Genomic DNA, 11,922 nt, shown 5'->3' with positions numbered 1-11,922 from the left:
AAAGAGAAGTACAGTGTGAAGTACGCTTGAACTCACAGTTTATGTGATTCGCTGTTGGTTTTAATTACATATTTATAGATTCAGGTGTTTTTAATGCAGCGGTTTGTATTAAGTTCATTTTAACTTGTCGAAAAAAAAAACAGAAGTGAAGGTTTATTTCGGGCAGCTATAAAAGCTTAGCGGAACCAATGCTCTGTTCAGCCAGTGTTCACCGGGCGCATTTCAGGGACGGACACTAACAAAGTACTAAGAAGCTAGCTGCGCCTTACAGCCGTTAATTAATCCCTTCAGAGGCCGGTCGTTGCTCAGTAGCATGCAAAATATGTTAACCATCATCTCTAACGCTCTTTGTCGGATCACTGGCAGGAATGTGGTGAGTGGTCCGGGGTTAACGTCGAACCGGAGGCGGTTTCTGAGCCGAGCTGGACCGTGCTAACCGTTAGCTAGCGTGGAAACGTTCGGCCTGGGCCTGACCTTGTGAGCGGCTAACATTAGCATATTCTTGGCTGGGTTAACTCTCGCTTTAAAGCTGTTTAAAGAAATGTTGTGGTCGGATGAGTAATGTCTGAGCACGTATATACTCGATTGTTTTAGCGGGGATTTGCAGCTTGTGCACGGGTGGAGCTGCGGAAATGCAGGAGCGGTCATGTCTCTACTTTTCTGTCTGAAATCTCACTTGTTTTTTTTGTGTGTGTCTGGTTTTGGTGGTTTGCTTTCATCAAGCAGAAAAACGGCTTCAGCTGCTGGAGATGCACTGATATGATCGATGTTGGCCAATAGCAGCTTTAAAATGCAACCCAGGCATCAATACAGTGACTTTCTTACTGTTACTAACAAGGTTAAACTTGGTTTACACTTGTTTAAACAATAAAATGACTTTCTATTAATTTACATATTGTTAGTTGTGATTAATTGCTGATACTGTGCGTACATGCTGCATATTCCAAAATGAATGTGTTGTAGTAAAAGTCGTGGCCATGTGATATTCTAACAGAGGTTTACATAGGATAGCTGTACATTCAATCATGCAGAGCTGATTCTCTTCTTGTAGTTGGACAGTGATTTACCTTAAGTCTGTAAAGTTACACAGTGCTGCATGTCCCTGCATGAGAGAAGCGCCTGTCAGTCAATCTGCAGATGTAAGTGGATAAATAGCTGCTATTGGTTTCAATAACAACACATCAGTGCATCCATGCTCTCTGTGCTTAATATAGTTTGCTTCAATAGTAAAAGCCAAAGCACTGGCAGCAGCATGTTGTGTCCGTGCTGTGGTGTCTGGGACAGCGGGGTCTCCACAGCCACTGGAAATCATGAGTTGAATAAATATGTTTTTTTAATAATTCTACATATTGTGCTTAATTTTTCAAGTAATTTTATGTCTGATTCTACAAACAAATGTTTTTTGTTAAAATTCCCTCATTGAGACATTTCAGAGTCATGACACTTGATTTCCAGGAGACTGTAGGAGCCCTGTTGTGTTTCAGCTTCGTGTTGAACTAGCTGTCACTCTTTCCCTCCTGCTTCCACTCCTTGTTTATTCACTCTCATGCACACACATACACACACTCACAACAATCCCTATTCATTTCTTGCTTCTCTCCCTCCTCTCCCCCTTCCCCTCGCCTGAACCCTAGGGAGCCCAAACAGTGTCTGAGGTAAGAAGCTCATCAGTCTGCTGATGTCTGTCTGCAGGCCCGGTCCTACGCTTCCTCCCTTCTGCAGTGATGTTGTTTCCCCAGGAGTTTTTCTAACGTGCTTCTAAACTGGAAACACAGCTGAAAGAAATCACAATAAATAACAGTTCTTCAAATGAGTTTCCTCTTACGATCAGTCCAGGAGCAGCTCATTTTCATTTCAAGTTTAAGTTTCATTTCAACTGCCCATTCCAAACATGAATCCTATGTGTTTTAAAGTTTTGGTTTTCATTACATAGTGAATTTATTAAAATAATTATCTATAACTCTGTGGTAGCAGGGTTCATCCCTGTTACCTGCTTGACAACTTGTGATATTTCTCAGTAGCTCAACATTTAACCAGAGTTTCTCTGCATTGTGTCAGTTAAAATCAATGAACTGTTTATAACCATTTCTCCACAGTCAACATGTCCAAAATATGTACAATACAACAACAAATTTGTACTACCTCATATATTTAGTTTTAGTGAAGTAGCCTGGGATGCAACTATTATTTTCATTATCTATAGTTTAGTTTTTCTCATTAAATATGAACAGTTTTGTATAAAATTTGTCAGAAATATTGACAACTGTTTTAACAAAGATGATCAGTTTGATTATCCACAACAACAAAGTGTCAGATCCTCACATCTGAGGAGCTGAAACCAGCAGATCTTTGTCCCTTTGCTTTAAGAAATGACTTGATTGCTAAAATAGTTGACAGGAAATGAATTCTGTTAATCGATCAGTTGATTAATCACCTGATCATTTTTTTTGAAAATCTTGTTTTACTATTATTGGTGCATTGTTTTCAATGAATTCTTTCTTATTTCTTAAATGTAGATAGTGACTTATTTGTTACTTGTTTTAAATCAGTTTTAGAAAATATCCAAGTCTTCACATTACTGGATATTTAGTTTACAATTTGATTTTTATGATTAATTTATTGCTTAATGTGATAGTAAATACCCCTACGCTGTAGGTAAACGTATTAAGATGTTGTGCTGGTTGTGAAGTATCAGCTGAGGTGTAGACACTGTTGGGCTGCTGCACAGTCGCCATGTTTTCCCTCTATGTTTTAGTCTCATGTTTGTGTCCGTTCTTCATTTAGCTGCTGCTTCTGTTCTCACCTGTAGACGTGTCCTCGTCCTGTAGACTCTGTAGAGCTGCTCTGGCTGTGCTGTGCTCTGGTCTGATTGGTTGGCTCCTGTGTTCCCCAGTTGCTGATTGACCTGTCAGAGTACGTCAATCTAACCTCACCGGCGGCGCCCGCCTTGGCAACGACCCAGCGGCAACCACCTAAACCACCACCAGTCAGTACTAGAGCATCTGTCACACAGTTAGTTAGCTCCCAGGCCGACCTGCTAGACACACCAGTAAGAACACGAATCGCCTCCTCCACATCTGCCTGTCACTAACAGGGCTGGGGAGAAAAATTCTGAATTACAGGACAATAACCTGTTAAAGAAGCAGTTAGTGGTAACGTCCTGTCTCTGTCTGGGTGACCTGGTCCTTGTCCTTTCTAATATTTCTAATTACTAACAGAAGTTTTTCTTTTAAGCACCAACATTGAAATGTCACAAGTTAAATGTAAAACCAGGTTTGCAACTAACAATTATTTTCATGTTTCCATGAATCTGTCTTTTATTTTTGATTAATCGATTCATTGTTTAGTTTGAGAAAATGGTTAAAACAAATTAGCTCAAGGTAACATTGTCAGATTTTGAAATTCTGCTTCTGTCTGACTCCAAACTCCAATATATTCAGTTTACAAAGATATAAATCAAACAGAAACAGCACATTTCAGGAGCTGTAATCAGAGAATGTGAATGTGTGGCATTTTTCTTGACAGCAAGGAGAGGAAATGAGGGACTGCAACAATAATCCCTGGCCAGACTCAAACCAGGGATTTTGCGAATCATGACTCATTGAGCATTAGTGGTGGGTTGATTGATCCCTAAGTATTGATACTACAGATGCAAAGCCTTGTTTTGAGAATCAATACTTGTGTCAGTAGAAAAAATGGATCCATCATATGTTACATCACATCCTGGGCTCTTAGTGTATGTAACTGCACATAAGTAACTTTTTGTTTTTATTATGATTTATTATAATTTGATAACCCTGGTCAGTGGTTAGAGGAGTAAACAAACTTCTAAACCACAGCTGAAGATTGGGCTGGTGTGACTCTCCCTCCCTGTTACTGACCTCCACACATCACTGTTGTAGCTGCAGTCTAGTCCAGCTTGAACCTCCAGACCCAGACCTGGTCTCCAGCCACTAACCCTGTAGCTGCTGTGAAGAGGAGGGAAGTCCTCGTGCTGTCTGTGTGGAAGACTTGTGTGCTTTAGGTTGTCTTTGTGATGCTGCTGCAGTCATTTTTTTTTTTATTTTATTTTATTTATTTATTTATTTTTTTTCCAAAACCACGTGTGTGTTGGAATAAATGTTCAGCGTGTCCTGTTGTCTGCCAGGGCGCCAGAGTCGTGGTCTCCCGCTCCTTCGCTGACTTCACCCCTCAGGCGACCTTTGACATCAAGGTGTGTTGGTGTGTGTGTGTGTGTGTGTGTGTGTGTGTGTGTGTGTGTGTGTGTGTGTGAGTTTTTTCCTCAATTAGCCTGTTTTTAATGTAGATTTAGCATTTGTGAATTTAATTATGAATTAGAAAACCTGCAGAAACTTGAAGTGTAGCATCACCGGTCTGAACTTGTTCTGGTTTAAATAAAAGGTCCGTTTGTGTTTGTTTCCCCTCCCTCACCGTTCTGGTCAACAGAAATGCGACCTGCACCGCCTGGAGGACGGTCCTCCACTGAAAGCGGAGCTGACTCGGGATCAGGGTTTGCAGTATTACCGCACCATGCAAACTGTGAGACGCATGGAGCTGAAAGCAGACCAGCTGTATAAACAGAAGATCATCAGAGGCTTCTGTCACCTGTATGATGGACAGGTACGAACACACAAACACAGATTCCATTTCTTCATGTTTAGGTTTGCTCCTGTTGCTTTGCTCACATTTAATTTATCTGTGAGGAAAGTGTGACCACAGCTGAACTTCTATAGTTCTACATGAGCATGATGTGGTTCCCGAAGTTAGATTTACCACAACAGCCTCTTGGACAGAATGAAAAACAGTTTCATTTGTCAATGAGAGTAAATATTTTCAACTGCTGCAGAAGAACATCCAACATATCGATCAAATGTTGTGACAGTGCAGGTGAAGAATGCAAAACAGATATTTCACAACAAGTAAAAACGAAATTCTGTACAGCAAGACTTACAAGTGCTGAAGCATGAAAAAAGACCCAGGAAAGAAAGATAAAAGCTCAAAAAACGGGAGTCATTTCCTGCGTTAATGAATTGTTATTTTGTGAGTTGAATCCCCACAGAAAAGAATTCAAATGTGATAAAATGCTCCACTAGGTGCCTGTTAAAAGGTTTGTCTCCACCCACAGGAAGCATGTGCTGCAGGCATCGAGGCGGCCATCACGCCCTCTGATCATCTGATCACAGCTTACCGCGCCCACGGATACACGTTCACCCGCGGCGTGGCCATCAAAGAGATCCTGGCGGAGCTCACCGGTGAGGGAGGGGCTACAGAATCTGGATTTGTTGGGAGGGGTAATCACACCGTTACAGGCCTGAAGTGGTTCTGGGTTTCATCCACTCATGTGTCCTCGTTCCTCCTCAGGTCGTAAAGGGGGCGTGGCCAAAGGCAAAGGAGGTTCAATGCACATGTACGCTCCACATTTCTATGGTGGCAACGGCATCGTGGGAGCACAGGTACACACACACACACACACACACACACACACACACACACACACACACACACACACACACACACAGAAGAGCCCGTTCTCTGTCTCTTTATCTACCTGAAAGCTAAAAATGATGAACCCAGTTTTCAGGTCATCTAAATGACTCTGCTGTCAAATTGTCCAGGTTCCTCTGGGAGCAGGCATCGCTCTGGCCTGCCAGTACCAGGGCAACAATCAGATCTGTGTCACGCTCTATGGAGATGGAGCAGCCAATCAGGTAAGATGTAGAAAAGCTTCCTGACCAGGGGGACGAGGCAGAATAGAATTCTCACATGTGCTCAGACAACATTTGTCGGTTGATTTTTATGACATTAAAACACTTTGCATGATATATGTGTATATACAGTTATACAACAAACAGCTGACAGGCTTGTGTACATGCAGAAATTGTAACAATCTACTAATGGCAAAGTTCCTGCTTCATTTTTCATTCATCACTTTGTTTTTCTGTGTGGTTGAGTGTTACACCCTCATGGGGCCAGTTGGGTTCGGTTATGACTCAGATTTCCTTTTGTATTTAGACAGAAATTTAACATCACCTTTACAGAGATTAACACATGACTGAACCCCACTCCTGTCCTCTCTGGATCAATCAGGGTCAGCTCTTTGAGTCTTTCAACATGGCTGCCTTGTGGAAGCTGCCGTGTATTTTCATCTGCGAGAACAACAAGTACGGCATGGGGACGTCAGTGGAGAGGGCCTCAGCCAGCACCGACTACTACAAGAGAGGAGACTACATACCAGGAATCAGAGTGAGATACAGACACAGGAAGCTGTTGAGATGCTCCTCACTTTGATTTTGGGCAGCTGTGAAGTTAAAAAGCTCTGTTATCCTCTACTGATGACAGACGTGGGTAAACTGAGGGGTCTTGGGCAGCAGCTGCAGTGTGTCTGTCGGCCGTACGCTGCAGCTGGCCTGTATGGACCTAGACTATAACAGGAGGCTTCCAGTCCGTCCTGGCAGTTGCAGGTGTGAGCATGCATTCAGCTGTTTGATGCTCATGTATGATACTGCACACAAACCACTCACAGGAAAATGAGACGAGTTTCAGGACCGGAGCTCGAGCTGCGTCGTTATCAGAGGGCAAACAGAATTATTGTGGATTTCCTTAAGTGAAACCATCTGTGTCGCTCAATAGAATGAACCCAGCCCAGCAGCTGGTTCTGAACTGACCACAGCACTGACTTGTTTGTCTTGTGCTCTTGCAGGTGGATGGGATGGATGTGCTGTGTGTCCGAGAGGCCACCAAGTTCGCTGCAGATCACTGCAGATCAGGAAAGGTGAGGTGAACCTCCAAGGTTACAGTCCATCTGAGTGTGCTGGGTTTAAAGTGTCCTCTCTACAGTGGTGGATCAACCTGTCTCTATGGTTAAGAAACTTCCCAGAATCCTCCTCGCAGCTCCATCCCCACTGCGTCCCACATTATCCTCCTCTTATCACAGAGACTTACTTGCAGATTTTATTCAGTGCTCACAGATGTTGGACAGCTGTGAGGGTGAGAACTAACCTGTTGTGTGTTTTCAGGGTCCTATTATAATGGAGCTGCAGACCTACCGCTACCATGGGCACAGCATGAGTGACCCTGGGGTCAGGTGAGTTATCATGAAGACTGTGACCTCTGTTGCTCCTGAAACTCTTGGTTCTGGTCTTTCAGTTCAATTTTGGTCTGTTTCACCTGCAAGTGTAGAGATGAGAAAATTATTTCCCTCCACAGTAAATTTTCTCCTTTTCTCTCCTTTTTTTAAATCAGAGAAGTAAAGTGTAAATTACCTGTTTGGGAATCTGTGAATTTATGAATCTGTGTCTTTTTCATTTTTCTAACAGTCATATTATCTCACATCAGGGATCATCAGTCACCTAAAATATTGCCTGTTAATTTGTGTGCTACCTTCCTGTGAATGAAGTTTTTACAGTGAAAAAGCAGCGTTGGTTTATTTACTGAACGTGTCATGAACATGTCCTGCAGCTACCGCACCCGTGAGGAGATCCAGGAGGTTCGCAGTAAGAGTGACCCCATCTCCATGCTGAAAGAACGCATGCTCAGCCACAACATGGCGTCTGTCGAGGAGTTCAAGGTCAGTGCTCACAGCTCGCGCAGCCTCCGGTCAGTCCACATAAGAGGGACATCTTACACTGAGTGGCTCAGCTTCTCTCTACACTGTGAGTTTGTGCTGAGACAGTAGATCCACATCTCACTGTGAGACACGTCCTGGACCTAGGCCGACCGAAGATAAAATTCATACACAAATATAGGACCAAATTCTAACAGTGCGACTGCTGCTACGACCCTTGTCCACCAACCAATCAATGGAAAAACACCAACCCACTCTGAATGCACACTGTCTGAACTGGTATTTAGAGCTGAGTGTATTCACTCTGCTGCACCCTTTCAGTCCAGCATTTGCAGTAATGTGTCTTTAAGCTGTTGTTTTTTTTTTTTAAATAATAGTTTTAATTTGCTGTATTAATTGTGTCACAGCTTCAGCTCAGCCTGTATTTGTACAAACAAGCGGGCACTTAACTTCCTACAAGTACCACAAATGTGGGTATTCACAGACCCTTTCACTGATGCTGACGGGAAGTGGAAACTCACTGGTGCTACGTTTGACTGCAAAGAAGAATACAACATTTAATTTAGTGTACTGGGGCTTGACTGTAAAAATTAAAGGTCAGCAGTACGAGTTTCAGCTCACACTTGTGGAAACTGTGCATTTTGTCATTTCTGTTTTTAAAAAACAAAAGAAAAAGCCCCATTTGAGTTTCTTGAGAAAATCTGTGTGGAGGATGTTGACAGAGCTGTGTTCAGGGGATATTCTTAGAAGAAACTCCAACCTGATGTAAATGGAAATGCTGAACCACAGAGGCACCTACACATTTGTATAAACTCATATCTGACCTCATATCATTTCTTTTTTTGGCTCAACTTGTTATATGAATGTTAAACAGGCGGCGTGAACTTAGGAAACAGAAGAAGAACAGATGTTTAGTCACCATCTTTCTGATCTGACGCTGGTCACATATTCTTCCACTGACTAAGGAGAAAATTAAAACGACTGGGTTTCAGATGCCGTGTGTGTGAAAAGGAGCCTGGTAACGGTTCTGTGTGACATAATTCAGTGGGAGCTGATGTCTGTGAGAATTGAGAGTTGAAACTGTAGTTTGCCTTTAGTAAAACATAAGCACAAGTTAACTTATCAAATAAAAACCTCTCTCTCTCTCTGTCTGCAGGGAAAAAAAAAAAGGCATTTTTCTTTTTCAAAGATATAAAAAGCCTTTAAAGGCTTTTTTAAATACAGATTTTCCTGTCTTGCATAAATGGCAAATTAAAATCAGCTGGGTTAATACTCAAATTTCACACTGGTGAAGTCTGAAGATGAGCTAAAACCTTTCAGCACCTGATTATCATGTTTCAAAAAACTGGATTATCCAGTTATTCCAGTGTTCAACTCTAACAACGTGACAGTTCTCACTATAAACTTTTACCTGTTTAATGACGTCTGTGTCAAAAGTGTAATAATGTCTTGATCCCTGTCTCCAATTTATATAAAACTAAATTGCAAACATGATTTTAAAGGAAATGTAACAGTTTTCTATTAATATGATGGTGAAATGTGAATTTAACAAGTTTAACAAGTCATAAATCTGTTAAAACTGAATGTATCAGTAAAGTGTTTAGACACCGAAATATCTGCTCCTGCAAAACAAGCAATGACTCCGTCATTAATAAACAGTTTTATGGTTCTGTTTAGACTCTCGCAGCACTTGGCTCAGGTTAGAGAAAGATCCTGGTCTGGTTTACTTCACAGCGACCTTAGATCCTAAGTATTTATTTACATTTAAACAAAACCAACCAAAGAGCTTTTGTTGCTTAAACCACAAACAGGAGTCACAAAAGAGAAGAATGTCACCTCCGTCTGCTTCCGTGTTTATATGCTTTGATTTAAACCTGCAGTGTTTGTAGAGTTGGATGAATTAATACAACTTTCTCTGCTCTCAGGAAATTGACATCGAGATCCGGAAGGAGGTGGAGGACGCGGCTCAGTTCGCCACATCAGACCCCGAGCCGCCGCTGGAGGAGCTGTGCAACCACATCTTCTACAACAGCCCCCCGCTGGAGGTCCGCGGGACGCACCCCTGGGCCAAACTCAAGTCCATCAGCTAGATTCACACCTCAACCCCCAACCCAAAGAATAACATGCACACCGACCCTCCAACCTTCAGTGGTGGAGTGCCCACCCCCCTAGTACTAACACGGCTCCTTTCACTGCACCAGAAATATCCAGAAACTTTCAGCACCTCGTCCCTCGACCGTGGATCTCAGCATTCCAGCACCTTAATGGGACTCAGCTCTGACCTGAAACCTGTCAGTGTTATTTATTTATAGTTTTATATAGAAATATTTAAGATTTATTTCACGTCTGTTTTTATTCTGCTTGATCCTGCCGTTCGTTGACCAGTCTGTCGGTGTTGTACTTTACTTTTTCAAGGTTTTAATTCCTCCTAAAAACGCACAAAAGTTAAGTTTCACTCTTTAAACTTTGTTTTCCTGTTGTGACATATGTTGTAAATTTCCTCCATGTTTATCCAGACGTTTCCAGATGTTTTTAAGCTTTTAAATGCTCTGAAAAAACGTGGGATGAATACTTAGAGAAGGTGTCTGAACCAATCCTCCCTCGAACGCATCATTTACAACTTGAAAAACAATTGTAACGTCACCGTTCCTTAAAGCAGTCGATCACCTGCTGAGTCTTGTGACTTCTTTCAGACCTCTTTGTTTAGTGAAAACATTTTTTAAATAGATTATAAAGCACGATGAGCCATGAGTGTAAAGGTGTGTGTGTGTGTGTGTGAAAAGAATTTACCATGTGATATGTGAGCTTTAAGACAATGAGGATGACGGCTGAGCAGAACTGAGCCAGTATTTTAACAGGATTACTGCCCGCAGCTGAATATTTTACCATCAGCTGATGCTTTTATTCAGAGCAGTGGCAAAGCAGGAAGCTACTGACCTGAACCCCAAACACTAACCAGCTCCTTCACTTTTCCATCCAGCTGCACACAGTGCTCTAACAACCCAGAGTGATCTCTACACGGGAGTCTAGATGTTGGATAAAAAGATGGAAGAAACTCACTGGTATCTTAGTTTCTCTGCAAATTTCAGGAGAATTATGTCTGTGCTACGTGTGAAGATGCACTGAAAGCTTGGAGCTGATGTCTGTTACACTTATTAGGATTTTCTGTTCCTTGTTTCAGATTCTGACCATGAACTCGACACGAAGCTTTGCTTGACTGTTTATGTGTATGTTGAGCTGAAAGACTGTTTGGCTTTAAAATAAATATGAGAAAAACAATTGTTTCTGGCGTCTGTTTTTTTTTTTTTAAATATAAAATGAACATGTTTGTGCACTTGAAGTTCAGGTTTTGCATCTTTACTGTGAAAAAACAAAGTTTGCATATGTGAGAACTGAACAGGATGATTTTCATTAACTGATCATAAATGATTAGTCATAAAACTTCTACTCATTTATGATCAGTTAATGATATCTCATAGCTGACGTTATCATTAATTCATTTTGAAGAAAAGCTGTGTGACGACAATCTTAATATTACCAAACATTTAATAAAAAGTGACAGTTGTTTTTTCTTGCAGCTTCCACTGAGTGTCACCACCACACTGCAGCTTCACCTCTATTTATTTATCCACAGTCATGGAAACCAAACGGCTCAGTGTGAAGTTTTATGACTCTAATCATTTATGATCAGTTAATGAAAATCATCCTGTTCAGCTGTGAGGCAGCAACACTTGGTGTCACTTTGTTGTCGTTCCACGTCTGTGTGTTCGTCTCTGCACATTTTTTTGTATCTTGGTCGTTGTTTTGCATCTTTTGAATGGTTGTGTGTGTTTGTTGTCGTCTTTAGTGTCTTTGTTGTCTCTCTGTGGTCATCTTTGGTCTCTGAATGCTCAGTTTTCATCCCTAAAGTCAGTGTGTATGTGTCTGTGGTTGTGTTCCTCTCCTCTCTGTTCTGTGTCAGACAGGAAATATTAATTTTCTCATTTCATAACAAGCAAATGTCAGTTGTTTAAACAGCTTTCTTAGTGTTTGACTGTTTGGTTTCACCAATAACCACAAGAAATACAGGTTTTGGATTTGTATATTAAGATTTCAGGATATTATACTGTTGCCAAAATTATTATTTAATGAATTAATTATAGTTTTGACTCATCTTTATGAATGAGCCGCGGACCTCGTTGTTTTTATTAATAGAAAGTCAGAATAAAGACAGAGCCAGAGGAGCTCCTTCACTTTTCTTGTTACCTCAGGATGCCGCCTCCTGACGTGACGCAGGCGTGACGCAGCGGCCTGACGGACAGGTAAGCCGACACCGGCCGCCATATTGGGAAACAGCGGAAATGAGAGAGAGAGAGAGA

General features: G+C 41.6%; 1 protein-coding gene across 6 annotated transcripts; it reads left to right on the top strand.

Annotated features, from left to right (window-relative positions):
• Positions 1 to 185: 185 nt before the first annotated feature.
• On the top strand, positions 186 to 10,843 carry pdha1b (pyruvate dehydrogenase E1 subunit alpha 1b). Of its 6 annotated transcripts, none has more exons than XM_071484461.1 (13): positions 186 to 373; positions 1,635 to 1,655; positions 2,894 to 2,986; positions 4,148 to 4,213; positions 4,447 to 4,620; positions 5,126 to 5,252; positions 5,362 to 5,453; positions 5,616 to 5,708; positions 6,088 to 6,243; positions 6,701 to 6,772; positions 7,017 to 7,084; positions 7,459 to 7,567; positions 9,490 to 10,843. In XM_071484461.1, exons 1-13 carry the CDS (start codon positions 314 to 316, stop codon positions 9,652 to 9,654), a joined length of 1,296 nt encoding a protein of 431 aa, XP_071340562.1. In that variant the 5' UTR covers positions 186 to 313; the 3' UTR covers positions 9,655 to 10,843. The 6 variants fall into 6 exon arrangements, with proteins under 6 accessions (XP_071340562.1, XP_071340560.1, XP_071340563.1 ...); XM_071484459.1 differs by having other exon boundaries at positions 2,894 to 3,049; XM_071484462.1 differs by lacking the exon at positions 1,635 to 1,655.
• Positions 10,844 to 11,922: the final 1,079 nt, after the last annotated feature.

The sequence above is a fragment of the Trachinotus anak genome, unplaced genomic scaffold (assembly GCF_046630095.1).
Source record: "Trachinotus anak isolate AG129_WGS33_773 ecotype Australia unplaced genomic scaffold, CSIRO_AGI_Tana_v1 ptg000009l, whole genome shotgun sequence".
Classification (NCBI taxonomy): Eukaryota; Metazoa; Chordata; class Actinopteri; order Carangiformes; family Carangidae; genus Trachinotus; species Trachinotus anak.
The sequence above is the reverse complement of the archived record's forward strand: the minus strand, read 5'-3'. Positions and strand labels throughout refer to the sequence as shown.

Coding starts and splice junctions, on each gene's coding strand:
- pdha1b (XM_071484459.1), top strand. CDS start 314: ATGCAAAATATGTTAACCATCATCTCTAACGCTCTTTGTCGGATCACT. Junction 5,709..6,087: donor GAGATGGAGCAGCCAATCAG/GTAAGATGTAGA, acceptor TGGATCAATCAG/GGTCAGCTCTTTGAGTCTTT. Junction 6,244..6,700: donor ACTACATACCAGGAATCAGA/GTGAGATACAGA, acceptor GTGCTCTTGCAG/GTGGATGGGATGGATGTGCT.